Source organism: Ursus maritimus, unplaced genomic scaffold (genome assembly GCF_017311325.1).
Source record: "Ursus maritimus isolate PB19 unplaced genomic scaffold, ASM1731132v1 scaffold_20, whole genome shotgun sequence".
NCBI lineage: Eukaryota > Metazoa > Chordata > Mammalia > Carnivora > Ursidae > Ursus > Ursus maritimus.
The window spans coordinates 7,014,931-7,030,761 of NW_024424453.1; the positions used below are offsets into that span (position 1 = coordinate 7,014,931).

Here is a 15,831-nt window from a genome sequence, read left to right on the forward strand (position 1 = left end):
AAGTATCCTGAAGCACTGGAAACAATCATTTAAATGAAACACCAGATCTCCCACCTATGTCATAATGCAAAGAAAATACTTTTTCTAAAATATCCATCTACAATGATGGATAAGTTCCTCTAATTGAAGCAATAAGTTCCTCTAACTGAAATTCCCTAAATAATCTTCAAAAAAGGTACCAAGAGCATTATAGTAATAATGTCAATGTCCTGTGATCTTTAATCAACTTTTTAGTATCACATTAAGGGCTAGAAAGGGCTTTCAGCTCTCTAGTCTCACTTATCTCAAAGTCCTCTTCTTCATGAAAGCATTTTTTAATTAATGTGTTTAGGCTCACAAATATGACCATTATTCAATTTATGGATTTATTTCAGTATAATAGATTATGAAGAGAAATTCTACACATAGACAACACACAAACACAACCGTCTAAATGTATAAAACTCCCAAAAGTTAAACCAAGTATTTCTCACCAATATCACCATTAGAACATCTTCTCTAGCACAAACTCTAGAATTGCTGACCTGATTTTACTAATATTGATTTTGCCAGCTAATAGCAGAGAAAAATAACTTCATCAGCCTTGACATAAAACGCAAAACTCTAAACTCCCTAAGCCTTCTTTTCATTAGGAGCCTAAATTCTGAATCACTGAGCCAAGGGCAGGTATATACAGCATCACATTTCTCTTCCTAATTTCTAGAACTTTCACAATTTTAAGACATACAAAATAATACCAGGATTTTGTCTGCATTCCATTGCCTCCTACTCCATTTCATTTTTCCTACCTTAAATAAGCATTGGTAGAAATTAAACAAATTCTTCTGAAAGTCTTTTGAAAGTTTCTATATTTGCCCTTGAATGATAGTTCTTCATGACATGAGTTTATTCCACCAATTTGTCTCAACTTAGAAAATTCTATGACCTGTTCTGTGACCTTACCTAGCTTTCAAGGCGCTACGACTGCCTAACTTGCTGCCTGGCACTTATCTGAATGCATAAATGAATGACAGAATGCTCACGATAAATTATAAATACAACAAACTACTTCACGGGTGCATTCCAGTGTTACTTATTTGAAGACATTTTAAGCAGCAATTAAAGCTCTCATTCAACAATTACAGTTCCAGCAATGCAAACAGTTGTCATCTTATGAAGGGATATACTTCTACAGGGTCACAATTTATTACTAACTGGTGGCTGCCTAGTTCCATTGGCGCCAATTTTAAAACTCATCCAGATTTCAAAAATATGAAAATATGAAAAATTCTAACACTTCAGAATTAAAATTTAACGATTTTACAACTAAATAATGTAAGAGTGAGCAGGGAGGAAAGGAATGAGAGAAAACTGACCATATTTTCTTAAAGACAGAGTTATCAAACTAAGAACCTAGACAGCCCAAACTCTAACATCACACAAAAGAAAATGAAAAATACGACACAAACTAATCTTCCATTTCATGTCTTGGAGGTGCAGGGAATATTGGTCTTTAAACTTTCCTGTATATTAGAATTAAGTGGAAAACTTCTGATCTTGATCTAAAGAATCCGAGTACTTAGAGGCTGGACTGGGCATTTCTTTTTAAAGCTCCCCATGTGATTTTTGAAGTGCAGCCAGAATTAGTGGGTTGGGAATCACTGCAACACTGCCAGCCTAGTGCCGTTACCTTTCTCCAACACAATGTCTTCCTTTAAATAAGCCAACAAGTATCCTTTGTAAGAGTAATATAAGAGAATCCTCATTTATGAATAGTCTCATTAATTTCTTCCTTGCTACAGACCTTGGTTGCTATGTGGTCTTTACCAATTAAAACCAAACTAATTAGCAAGAAATGGCAAGAGATGTGGGTTCGGGTCCTAGATCTATCCCTATGTCACCCTACTCTTGTTACTCCCACCAGTCAGGCTTGTGTTTTTGCCTATGAAATGCTGGTGTTGGATTAAATATCTAGGTTTTTTTCTGATGCTCTATCTTTATAAGCAGAATGTTAAACAAGTTAAAAACACATCAAAACTTACCTTAGTTTCAATATTCCTAACAGTTGGTATAATAGCCCAAAGAAACTACTAAATTCCAGGAAGGTATTTCCTCAACAGGAACAATTTTCAAAGTCACTGTCAACAGCATGAGATGTTGATGAAATGCCAAAGCCAATACTATTCAGGCCTAATGGTGCTACAGCAACAGACATATTCATGGGGAAAATGCACTCGGTTTCATGAATACAACCAATTATCAACTTGAAAATTTAGCAAGCTGTGTGGTGTTGGACAAGTTATTTACCTTCTCCGTGCTTTTGCTTCTTCTATTACAAAATAGACAATAGTAACAGTACCCACTTTCATAGGGCTGTGAAAACTAAATTAAGTGCACTTAAAGCATTTAGCAGATGCTTTGAAAACATGCTCAATACTTTAAAAGATCTTTTTGTAGAAACCTTAAGTTATAAAGCCAAATCTGTAAATCAAGAAAAATAAAGGAATTTAAGACCATTATTTTATTTCTATTATCCACTAAGAGAAAGGACCAGGAAATGCCTGTCCCATCAGATGATTTTGGGTGAAGTAACCCTAAACAACATGGTAGAACTGTCCAGGAAAGTCCAACCTATTCTAGAAACAAACACTTAACATCTATTCTTTCACAATGTCAATGAATGCAATATACGATAAATTCCAACAGACTCAAATTCAACTAGCGTTTACCAGGTGAATGAAACTGACCAGGCAGCAACTATGTAAATTATATTTTATTATTCAGAGTTGCAGAAACATTAAAATGAACATAGGTAAGAACAGCAATCTGCAAGGGTCTGCTTTTCATTTTAAAATGTCCACAAGAAACTAACACAAAAATAGGCATTTACAAATTTGCAGAAGCCACAAACTGAAGCAATCACCTATATATAAAACAGCTAGAAATTTACTAGCCATTGTAATATCCCAATGAAGCATCTGAAAAATGCTCTCTATTAAGAACATATGAAATCCACTCTTAAACAAAAAACTCTTGTTCAAGTGTGCGTTAGTGGTATAGTGGCGAGCACAGCTGCCTCCACAAAAGCCTGCTCATTAAAAGAGGACACTCCCAAGTGTCAGGATATAAGCCATTCACTTTCAAATTACTGTTTAGCAAAACAATAATTAAAAAAAATTTAAATATAGAGGTATGAGACATAGACAAACAGATAAAGCAAAGATGACAAAATAAATTATTATGTGATGAACAAACTGTTAACAAGATTGTTCATTATTGAGTCTAGATGGAAGGTATAGGCCTGTTCTCTGTACTGTCTTTTTCGGTCTTTCTATATGTTGAAAATTCTTAGCATAAAAAATTCGGAAAGGAAGTTTACATACCATTCTAAGCTTAGAAGTATAACTGAAATCAGTCTCTTCTTCCTTAGATATTAAATATATTTCAGTAACAATCGTATTTTGTTTGAGGTTTTTCAATGAACTTTAAGACCAATCCACAGAGTTGGGATATACGTATAATTACCTTTGACTATATCAGAAGCTCCTGAACATAACAGGAAGGGCTTCCACAATTTGTTTCGGCCTGATTCATTTCCCCAATATCCACTGAAGTATATAGATCTTGCAGAGTCAGTTACAGCTAGTCAACTTAAAGTGAGGAAAGTTAGTTCTTGGCTTTTCCTTTTTTTACGGGAAGTTGACCTGTAGCTTCTAAGTACTTATTGATGAGGTCTTCTTGCGTAGATGGTGAACAGGGCTGGTATCTGCAGTACTCCATTGTGTATTCTCCCTTTCCCTAAGGAGTTAAAAAACAACAGAGACTTTGTTTGTTTGGTACATCTACCAAGGAAAAGTCATGCAAAGACAGGATTTCACACACCTGAGCACTGTGTAGGGTGGTTTCTTAAAGAGCACTTGAGGAAAGTTTAAACACCTGCTTACCTCTGTGCATGACCTAAGCTCTGTGGAATAACCGAACATATCGTTTAGAGGGACCTGAAAACAAACACAGTAGATATCTTAGTATTACTTATTGCAAAGTATTTGAGAAAAGTACAGGAAAGCCTTAGGCATTTAATTCCTTTAAACTTAGGTTTCTACTAACCACTCTTGATTTAAAAGAATTAAAAGCCAGAGATGTATATTTTTGTTTTACTGAAAGTAAAAATCTTATTTAAAAAGAATTTAATGTGACAGTCACAACTAGAAACCCAATCTTTCTGTTTCACAGGGTGGACACCACTGACAGCCTTCCCCGCTCATACCCACTCCACACTCTGGCTGCAGCTCAAAGATGGAGAAGTGTTTCTTCTGTGAAAATGCTAATACAATTTCCTCTGGACCCCTCAGTAATATGCTGACAGTAGTGTCTTCTAAGAGGCCTTATGTAATGTGATATACACTTTCTCCCACGAGATTTAAGTAAAGTACTGGCAATGGAACTCAATATTCTCTAGTAAATCAGAGATAACATGATAAAGAGGCTATACAAATGAAACTTATGAGAAAGATAACTTTTATACATCTAAGAAAATGACATATTCATAAAGGCCCACATAAATCTTATTTTTAGCTTTTGCATTTAAGAGTTGCTCTAAACAGCAAATTATAGAAAGGTTACTAAAAGCAAGACTGTCAGTGACCAATAGTACTTACATCTGCATACACTGTAAAATAGTCCTCAATCCCATCTTGCCCTGTGATTACCCCATGGCGCCGGTTAATTCCCGCAATCACAGGTCCATGGAATTCATTTGGGGCTATAACTTCCACAGACATAATAGGTTCAAGAATACATAATGTTACATTTGCCAAAGCTGGGTTAAGAAAAAAAGACACAAATTAGTTTATTAATCTTTAAACAAATGGGAACTCTTCCCTACCCAGATATACAAAAGGGAGAGTGCTCTCCAAAGGCACACACATGAGTGATGAGGTTAAAATATTTGATCTGGACTCTTTTTTTCTAGAAGCGTAATAGTCACTCTCCTAAGTGTAGATTCCAATAAGACAACACTTGATTACAGTATTAATATTTCTATTACTAATTTTTATCCTTAAACATTACTAAGCTGCAGAGAATATAAAAGGGGTCTTCAAACAACATTCAATCAACTCCTTTACCATCTAAATTATCCGGTTGAGGGTTACTTATTCTTTCTGAATACTTTCAGGAGTAAAGACACTCACTGTTAAGTCTTTGACCAGGTAAACCAATTCTTTCTGGTTGGTCCCTGGAAGATAGTTATTTTTAACAATAAGAGAATAATTTTTATCATATATTTGGAGACAAAAATCAAGTCACACCTGAGTTCTGTCTTTCCTTGTCTAGATTAAACAATTTCAACATGTTATTGAGAATCAGAAGACCAAGTTTCTGGTTTCTGCTCTGACTCTAACAAGTTATATATGCCTTTTAGAAAAACAAAAGGTGTCCAGCCCTCAAGTTTCTTCACCTACAAAATAAAGACACTGGATGTGAAGAGACATTTAAGCACTAAAATGTGTGTGTCCAAGCTTATTTTTATCCACCTTACTACATAATCAGAACACTTCTTATTGTGACAAATGCTGACTGAGGGTTATGTTTAACAATGTGGAGAGAATATAGTTACATTTCAAACATTCATATTTAATTTGTATGTTATGACAGTGTGAAATAATACTTCAGCCTCAGACTGAATGAATTATCTCTAAATAAAGACTTTAAGCAAAACACAGAAAAGATGAAAAAATATTGTTTTAAGATAATCATAGCTTTCCAGGCATCAATTTCTTTATAATAAATCAATCGGCAATCATTCTTGCATGTTATTAAAGCACTTCTCCTAAAGACACTATTAGCTTAAGTAGAATAATTTTAAGAACAGCAATTTAATATGCTTGGATTTCTTTGAAAAATTTTCTAATTCAAATCATAGCTCAGACTTACCTTTGACTAATTAGTCCTAATCAGTGAATTTTATTCTACAAAGAGAAATAACTAAACGTGGCAGACTCCTAAGCTTCCTCAGCTAAGCCCCAAAGAACCCTGCACAGACGTCTAACGCAGCAGACTAACGATTCGGGACTGTAGAAACAGCTCTATTTCTTGTAACGTCTTGGGTTATCACAACAGCAGAGCTTCCCTGGCTCTAAATAAATGCAATCAATGCAGAAGGCGACACCCAGAAACACAGACGTGAGCATATTTTCAGTACACAGTACCTAGTGTTTACCGTCAGTGGTACAAAAGAGCTAGACCGTGAAATGGTCATATTTTAAAGGGAAGAAAGGGCCAGGTATACACTGCCCACCACTTAGCTGCTGAGGATGTTCAGCCCAGTTCTGTTTCGTATTCTCTCATCCTGCTCCCTTCCTTTCAACTCCCTCTCTCTCCATAAATTCACCTCCGGACTCACTTCCAAAGAATCTTGTCCTTATTCATGCCTTCTTCTAACCCGCTGTGACAACACTCTGGAGTGAATTCACCCTGCCGTATTCAACAGTCACAGGGCCCCCACTCCCAAAAGCTATGTTTCCTCAAGCAGATCCATGTGCTCTATGGCTTTTTAAGACCACAGGTAAAAATACCAACATCATCATAGAACTTTTAAGCCTGAAGTGGTGAGAAGAGGTGGTAATATTGTTATTCCTAGCCCACTAGAAATACCGTTGATAACACCAGGACAGGTGTTGAAGAGGCCATATGAGGTGGTGTTCAAGGGCTAGGACTCTGGGCTGGGTTTGACTCTCAGCTCCACCACTATCGTGTAATCTTGAGCCATTCAATTAACTACTCTGAGTCCTAATTTTCTCAACTGTAAGGTCACTGTGAACGTAAGATATGATAATTCGTGTACTCAGCATAATACACAGCACATTAGTGATCAATCAATGTTATTATGAGCACTCCGAGACAAGAAGCTAGGGAATGGTGGCATGGCACAGTACCAGGTCAAAGGTAATATGAAGGAAAGACTGATGAGCATTCACTGCCCAAGTATGCACGTGCAAGTGTTTTCAAATACACTCATATATTTAATTTTATATGCTCTCATATAATGTTATGGAATTACAGTCTCCAAGCAGCCTGGGGGAAGTTCCTAGGACTTGCGCATTTCCACATAGCAAGTACGGAGCAGAGCTGGGATTTAATCTCCAAGCGCATCACATAACGGGGCAGAGATCAAAGAAGGGGTGCTGTCAAGTTAAATGAGCTAACCTTTACTTCTAGGTCTTTATCTCTCTTATGAGAGTGGCTACAAGTTTGGGATTTTGGAGGAGACCAAGCACAGTGCTCTAAAACCTGGCCACAGAAAACGATGGCAATGGTCACATGTGTAAGGGGAAACGTGCCCAAACAGAACATTCAATTCTAGATTCAGTTTTAGTTACATCACTGATTAACTATCAGGGACGACGTTTAAACTGTGACCCAACACAGTTCCAGTTTTCATTTTTTTAATGAAAAAATGAGAATCTGAACTATTTTTCTTCCAATTTTGATAATAGAGAACGGCTCATTAAGTCTAAGCTATTCTGATACGGGGCTCATTTATCGACATTTTCACCCCAAAACTCTCAGATGGCATTCAATAAGGTTTATGCATGAAAAGCTGATTTTCTTACTGAACTAAGAAAAGTTCCTTTCAGCCTATACACTTCTTCCTATTACGCGTGACTCAATAACGGATGAAGAAACAGCAAAGTAATTCATCTTTCATCCTAGCACCCTGCTGATTTGTACATGTTTACCTGGCAAAAAAAAAAAAAAAAATTCTCAATTACTATCTAGTGCTTTTCCTTTGCACACCCACCAGGCAGTTAATCATAATTAATGTCTGTACACTTAAATAATTAAAAGTAAATGGCACATATTTATCTGTTTACTTAATATTCATAGATATACAGACTGTTTCATGGATGCATATGTGTAAATTACGGGCATATACATCTACATCTAATTATATTTCCTACAGGAGCAATGAAAACGATGATGAGGCTCTTTGTTAACTGACAACCATACAGATTATCGGGCTTTGTGTAAACTCTATCTCCAGGAGAGCTACTGATTTCCAGTCAAGAACCAGCATAGAACAATCGGTGATTTCTAATGTAGCTGTACTTGTAGAAAGTATCACAATATGTATATATCAAATAATAACGTGTACACCTAAAATATCTCACAATTTTGTCAATTCCACTGCAATAAAGCTTTAAAAGAAGTACAAAAGTGATTACAACTAGTTTGTCTAGTTTAAGATTTACTGAAGTGGTAAACACCCTAGATGGCAAAAGAGGCAGGTGTTTTAATGTGAATCATGCCTAAGAAAATCTTATTTTCTTTGTGACTTAATTTCCCTTTTTCCTATTAACACAATCTTCGGATTATGACAAGATTTCCAGATCACAGATTTCAACTGCATTTTTAACAGAGAGGTGGCATAGAGAAAACGAAGGGTTTTCTCTCCCTTTCACAACTGAGAAACTAAAACACAAATTACTAACAGTTGCCATTAGTTTAAGTAATATAAGGACTTAGCAACCTGGTCAAGAAATGAGCAACCTTTTCCAACCACTGCCCCACACCTGATCAGACATGCAAACAGAAAAACAACACGAAGTCCAAAATTCATTAAGAATCAATCGATAAAATCGTGATTTACAGAATGCTTAAAAAGTATTATGATTTATCTAATTTTTACTGTCCATTTTGACCCCCTCTTTGATAAAAATGTTCCTGAAATGTTTTGTAAATCCTAATATAATTCTCCTGTGTAAAGATACTTATGGACATTATTAATAATGAATATGGAAGAGATGACAAAGGGAATACATTTTCTGCGTTCAGGATACAAGTTTCGAGTTCTTTCGTTGAATAAGCCTGATGTCAAATTGCTGTTTATTTGCTTTTCTCTTTTAAAAACAATGAATCAAATATACTTGCAATTGTTTAGGTTTCTGGTTCATTAGGGTTTTAATACACTGGTTATTCTGTGTGGAAAAGGTTGAAAATTCCACCAGTTTAGCAAGAGGTCTGCGCTGTAAATAAAGTTTATTGAGCTCCTTCAAAATATGGTGTCATTCTCAAAATGCCTAAAAGCCTACAATGTCACACATTACAAAAATTACTTACAAATTTATGGATTTCCTGACATCTGATTAAGTCACTAAAAACAGCACATGACTGTAATGTTTCTATAAAATATTTCTTAGTACTCCAAGCACATCTATCTTCTTTATTAAAAACACAATAGCCATGGAGCGCCTGGGTGGCTCAGTCGTTGAGCCTGCCTTCGGCTCAGGTCATGATCCCAGCGTTCAGGGATCGAGCCCTGCATCGGGTTCCCTGCTCAGCGGGAAGCCCGCTTCTCCCTCTCACACTCTCCCTGCTTGTGTTCCCTCTCTCGCTGCCCTCTCTGTCAAATAAATACATAAAATCTTTAAAAAACAAAACAAAACACACAAAGCCAAAATATGGAAAGAGCCCAGATGTCCTTAGACAGACGAATGGATAAAGATGTGGCATGCATACACACACACATATCACACACACAATGGAATATGACTCAGCCATCAAAAAGAATGAAATCTTGAGGTTATTACGGTAAGTGAAAGTCAGAGAAAGTCAAATATCATGATTTCACTCATGTGGATTTTAAGAAACAAAACAGATGAACACAGGAGCGGGGGGGGAATAAAATAAGGTGAAATCAGAGAGGGAGGTAAACCATAAGAGACTTAATTAAGGTAACAAACTTGAGGGCTGCTGAAGGGGTGGTGGGTAGGGGATGGGGTAACTGTGATGGGCATTAAGGAGGGCACATAATGGAATGAGCACTGGGTGTTATATGCAACTGATGACTCACTAAACTATCTCTGAAGCTAATAATATACCATATGCTAGTTGATTTTTTTAAAGTGGCAAAAAAACAGAACTTACAGATCATCTATAAATTTAAGCATATGAAAAATACTAGATAATTTAGGAGAACAAGGTAGACTTTTAATTTCATTAGAAAGAGAACACAGTAATCTACCCTCACTTCAATTCTATAAATATTTGCCCAGAACCTGCCATGTTTCTTGGTGGGCTGCCTAGTACTCTAAGGGGACAAGACTAAAACACAGCATTGCGTTCTGAGTCTCTGATGCTCTATCAGGGAAAACAGACACAGGGTTGCAGAAAGTGCCAGAACACACAATACCTTGTTTAAGAGCACCTTCTCCTGCGCGGATGAAAGAGATTTCATTGGAATCAACCATGTGGTGCGCCCCATCCTGCAGGACAAACCGGAGCCCGGACAGCTTGTGGCCAGAGAGAGGGCCTTTCTCGCAGGCATCCAAAAACCCCTGTTAACGAATGAGCACAACCTCCGGAGTCAGTGGGTTTCTCCTGCACGCGAATTACCAAGAATACTCACACATTTTACTGCTCAGAAGTGAAGCGTTTTTATGAATACTACATTTCACCCCTCAGAAAAGAAGTTTTTAAAAAGTTCAGCAGCTTAACTAAGTTTTATTATTGTGGCATCCAGACGAACGATCCCTTGGAAAAGCACATCACTTAAAGGCGTGAGCTGGTTTGAAAGTGATGCCGATGGTGCTAACACTTCACATCTTCAGGAACGACTTACCTCTTATAACCCATTATACAGACAGCCTGCTCTTAATTTTATAAGGAGGAAAGAGAGGAAAGGCAAGTCAGAGCACCTCCATCAAACCTGGCACTGACCCAACGGCTGCGCCTTGAGCTCCCACTATACACCCATCGCTGCTGTGCCTCGTTGGCAGATGACTACATTACTGCTTTGGTGTTATACACGTCAGTAAGAACTGGAATTCAAAAGTCAGGTCACTTTTCCTAATGCGGTTCTTTTTTTAAAAAAACAGCTTCACTGAAGTATGACTGATACACAATAAACTAAACATATTTTAAAAGTACAACTTGATACGTTCGCAATTCTTTTTCAGTCCCTTCAACATTCGTAGAGCTCCCACAATTCGAGTTAGTTTTTCTTGGCAAACAATCCCACTGCTGCAGATATAGTACAATATATTTCTGACACCGCAAAACTACAAACTCTGTATGTTGAAAAAAATATAAGCTCTCCTTCACCTACATTAATCTTGGAGAACGGAACTTAAAAGTATGACAGGGACACAATACTGTCTTGAAACAAAGTATAATGAACGAAATCACTAAAACACAAAAAAATGCTACCACCACTCAAATGAAAATTATAATCTATTAGTAACGATTTCTAAGTTAAAAGGGTAAATGAAAACCTAAAATCTCAATGTATGAGAACAGACTGCTGAAGTTTTAAAGCCACAGTCTTAAAGCCAGTGACCTAGGAAGCAAACAAAACACTAACCTCTTACACGTGCAAAGCACTTCACAATTTACAAAAAAATGTCACAGAGTATTATCTGATCCTCAAGTTGGTGAGGTTCAGGCTTAAATTTTTTATTTACTCTCAGTTTACAAATGAAGAAACTGGCTCTGAACACCATGATTTACCAAAAAGCACATTAATCAGTAGCAGAGATGATAGGAGAAATCAGATGTTGGGAATCTTAACGAATGATTATGCCACTACAACAGTAAACTTAAAACTTTCATAAATCCCTAACGACTGCTATAAATTTTAATTGTTGATTGCAATTTACAAAGTAGATTCAATTTATCAAAAGAAAGAGAATAACTATGATTAAGAAACAGAATGAGGGGTACCTGAGTGGCTCAGTTGGTTAAGCATCCAACTCTTGATTTCAGCTCAGGTCACGATCTCAGGGTCGTGAGATCAAGCCCTCTATCAGGCTCTGCACTGGGCACCGAGCCTGCTTAAGATTCTCTCTCTCTCTCCCTCTGCCCCCTAGAAGAGTGCTTTACAGATGAAAAATGCTTAATAAATATTTGCTAAGTGCATGTCTTTAAAAGCTGGCTATAATTTTGAGACGGTTGGACTATGAGAAAGCAAATAAGCCCTCTTAGAGAAAGAACTACTGCTTTGTTTTCGAAAAAATAAAGAAAACAAAAAACCAGAATGAGTTCCCCCTCATTATCACAGCATGTATTTATAGCTCTTCAGTATAATGAATTGAAGATTCTAAATCATATGGAAAGCTTGACAATCAGATAAAGAAAAAGGACTGTAACTAAAATGAACCATGGAAGACAATGCAACAGAAATAGGATTTGAGAGGCACCTAGCTGGCTCAGTCAGAAGAGAATGTGACTCTTGATCTTGGGGTCGTGAGTTCGAGTCCCACGTTGGGTGTAGAGACTACTTAGATAAATAAAACTTAAAAAAAAAAAAGAAATATGATTTGATACCTAAATAAACTGTTTGAAAAAAAAATGTAATAAAGTTATTTTTGTTGTTACCTTTTCTACTGCAGGCACAAACTGCTTTGGAACATTTGCCCCAAATGTTTCATCTGAAAACTCCAATTTAGTGTAGTTCTCTGGGTCCAGGGGCTCCAGTACACCTATCACTTTTCCAAACTGGCCTGCACCACCCGATTGTTTTTTATGTGTAAATTCAAACCTGAAAGTGATTTAGGAAGGGGGAAAAATCAACACAGCATTATGTTAATTACCAAAGTGAAATAATTCTCACTGATTTAAATGAAAAACCACATTTCACCATTTTCACTTGCTCCTTTGAATACCTTGCCATAAAATTATAAAATTTATTTAAAAGGTAATTCTTTCTTTCAGGTTTCTACTTGGAGGTGAGGGTGAGGTACAACCCCAAAGTAATCCACGGTTTTAATTCTGTCAATTCTTTACTTCACAAGTAGAAAAGTAGAAGTGTTGAAAGTCAGTCTAAGGTTCTTGCTCTAGTAACCTACATTCCAAAGAGCTCGCCCTCTTCTTTTGGAATGTCTCCCTTCCCTGGGACACAGTGTTGTCTTCTTAAATCTCTACAACTAAAGACAGTTACTTGAAAATAGGAGCTCTGCAGTTAATTTATGCAGAGAGTTCCTACCTGAGTTTACTACTGGGACTTGATGGAGTGATGTAATACAAGGGAAGGGAGTTTCAGGTGGATTAATACCTGAAAAGAGTAATGGCAGAATGATGACTAACGTAAGTCAGTCACTTAAATAGACACATATACAGACAGGTCAGTGTTTACTTCCAACCACTAATGGCAAATAAACAGAATAAGCACTTTATGTACGTATTAAGCATTTGTAAACATACACTATTTCCCTGAAAAAAAACATTTCATGAGTATCTACTGCCTGCAAAGCATTTCTTCCTTTAAACTGAAACCTCCTTCAAGACCTCAAGATGAAAGAGGCCAGCTGCTTTCAAAACTGTCTCAGATAACTGCAGGTAAAGGGACACCCATGAGTGTGTTCCTACCTACAGATCTGTGGTGGTTTGGAATTAGTAAATATTCATTTTGGTAGGCGATGCCAGCTTGGAATATGCGGGTTCCATAAAAAGCCTAAGTGTGAATGTGCCTGACGAACTGCCTTCAGTTAGTCTTCCTGTTGCCAAGAGATTCAGGAGGAGCCGAGAAAAACAAAATGCTGAAAGGTTCATTTTTCTGGGAGGGGAAACAACAGCTATCAGAACTAAGCGAACGAAAGCAGAAGGGAAGCGACTGCCAAAGCCCACGGAATTACTGCAGGGACCGCACAACCGTGGCCCACCAACAAACTCTTGGGTATGCACAACTTCTCCGAGACATTTGAAGTTTCGTTTTCAATCTGACAATAAGATAAGATCAATACAGACATACACTCACTCTGTGCTATCTATAGGGTAATCACGAACCAGGGATGTTTACATTTAAGTTAAAATTTTTTAAAAACTTAAAATTCAGTTCCTCGGTTGCACTAGTCACATTTTAGGTGGTTAACAGTCCAAGGGGCTACAGTACAGGGCAGCACAGAGAACATTTCCAGCACTGCCCTGCAGGACCAGTTCACAAACATGTTCAGGGGCCACGTCTGAATCGTAACCAAGTTGATGCCAATAATGAAACATGTAGGTGCCAGGCTTGTGCTAAGCAGTTTTTATGGAGCATTTTATTTGTTCTTCACCACAAACTATGATGTGTGTACTATTTCTATCACGATTTTCAGTTGAGAAAGTAACTTGTCAAACATGATGCATTAGGTGGCAGAGCCAGGATTTGCACCAAAACCAATGCTCTTAATCAAACATTTTTCTAGAAGGCTAACAAGAACATAAGCTGACGTAACCTGCAAATGATAATTTCACTGAAAAAGCTGTTAGAGGGCGGCGGTACGCGAAGACAGACTTTACAGTAGCTTAGAGAAGAGGCAGAAGAACTAAGACGTCACTTGGTAGGCAGCTAACAGGAGTGCTGGAGGTAAAAGAACTCAGGCCCTGGGCATCAGACCACTAGCATGTTAGAAAGTCAATTTTGTTTTGGCAGAATATCATCTCTCATGATAAAATTAACATTAATTAGAACGGTGTTGGGTTTTTTAGCTTTTATTATTTAAAAGAGAGAGCATGAATGGTGGGGAGAAGGAGAAGCAGACGCCCCACTGAGCAGGGAGCCCGACAATGGGCTTGATCCCAGGACCCCGGAGATCATGACCTGAGCCACAGGCAGACACTTAACTGACTGAACCACCCCGGCGCCCCATAACTGTACTGGTTTTATCTCTATTTGGTAGACTTATTTGGATTTTATAGTTGTACCAAAGTTGCAAGCTACAGACCTTTTTACTTAGCTTTATATTCATGCAAGTTATATAAAATCATAATAATTTACCTGATCCCAGAGACCCCCAATAATTTTGTTACTTTGAAGGTAGTCCATACATTATTCAAATCTGAGGATAACAGACTTTAGACTAACCATTCATAAAGCTTTAGTAGGTAAGATTTCAAGGACTCAAGTATAGGAATAAGATTCTCTTAATACAGTTTACTTAACATCTGGATAGGCAGTTAAATGTTTTCATGTAATAATTATACTTTGAAAAGAATATAAATTAGTATATGTGCTTTGTAAATGCCTAATATGTCACAACCTACTAACTAGCTTTGACCTATAGTGATGGTATTCATAAAGCTTCAAATGGTGACTTTATCTAGGAAGCTCACATATTATATTTCTAACAACTCTAACTAGAAATAACCAGAAGATGTTAAAGCTATCTGCGAAACTTAAAATTTCATTATCAGCAAAAAGCTCTTTCGGCATCATCAAAATGTACTCAGCCACTCTTTCCTGGGCACTATCAAAGAAACATGTGATTTGAACGATTCAGACACACACACAATGACAACCTAAGAGGATGGCTGATACATGAATGACTCACCCTCTCACACCCAAAAAGAAAAAAACCTTTTTTTTTTTTTTAAATTTAAGAAAGAGCCTTAAGAGGAGAAACAAATCCCTTTATCCTCTACTTACTTGACAGTTGGTTGGCTAATATAACTAGAAAAACAGAAATGCCTTATTCCTTACATTAAAAAAATATATACTTACTCCAAATAAAGATTTTATTAGTAAATTGAAAAGGGTATTTGAGGAAGAGAACACATTACAAATACATTTTTAGGTTTATTTTTTAAAGCACCACAACACATATGCCCACCCAAAGAACTTTCAAAGAACCGTCAAAAATCCATTTTGAGAAAAAAAGCAAAGAAACTCTATTTCCAAGCAAATGAGCGTAAGGGAAGGTTTGGGCGTACAGATAACAAGGAACTTAGCTTCCTGATCTAAAGCAAATCCAAAGCCTAAATTATAGCCCCTTCAAAGGTAAAACAAGAAGGAAATTAAGAAACCTGGAGAATGGAAATGTACTGTCTACTCAAAGGCTTACTTAAACAGCTTTAAAAACTCGTCTTTGTTAGAAG

The 15,831-nt window shown here is 37.0% G+C and overlaps 1 protein-coding gene across 1 annotated transcript in view; it reads right to left on the minus strand.

Annotated features, from left to right (window-relative positions):
* Nucleotides 1–2,737: 2,737 nt before the first annotated feature.
* The window catches only part of GFM1 (G elongation factor mitochondrial 1), a 42,518-nt gene continuing 29,424 nt past the window's right edge, over nucleotides 2,738–15,831 (minus strand). The window contains exons 14-18 of the mRNA XM_008706720.2: nucleotides 12,355–12,517; nucleotides 10,172–10,316; nucleotides 4,638–4,798; nucleotides 3,924–3,977; nucleotides 2,738–3,777 (exon numbers count right to left, since the gene is read on the minus strand). Of these exons, the coding sequence (XP_008704942.1) occupies nucleotides 3,646–3,777; nucleotides 3,924–3,977; nucleotides 4,638–4,798; nucleotides 10,172–10,316; nucleotides 12,355–12,517 (655 nt within the window). The 3' untranslated portion in view covers nucleotides 2,738–3,645. The remainder of the gene's footprint in view (nucleotides 3,778–3,923; nucleotides 3,978–4,637; nucleotides 4,799–10,171; nucleotides 10,317–12,354; nucleotides 12,518–15,831) is intronic.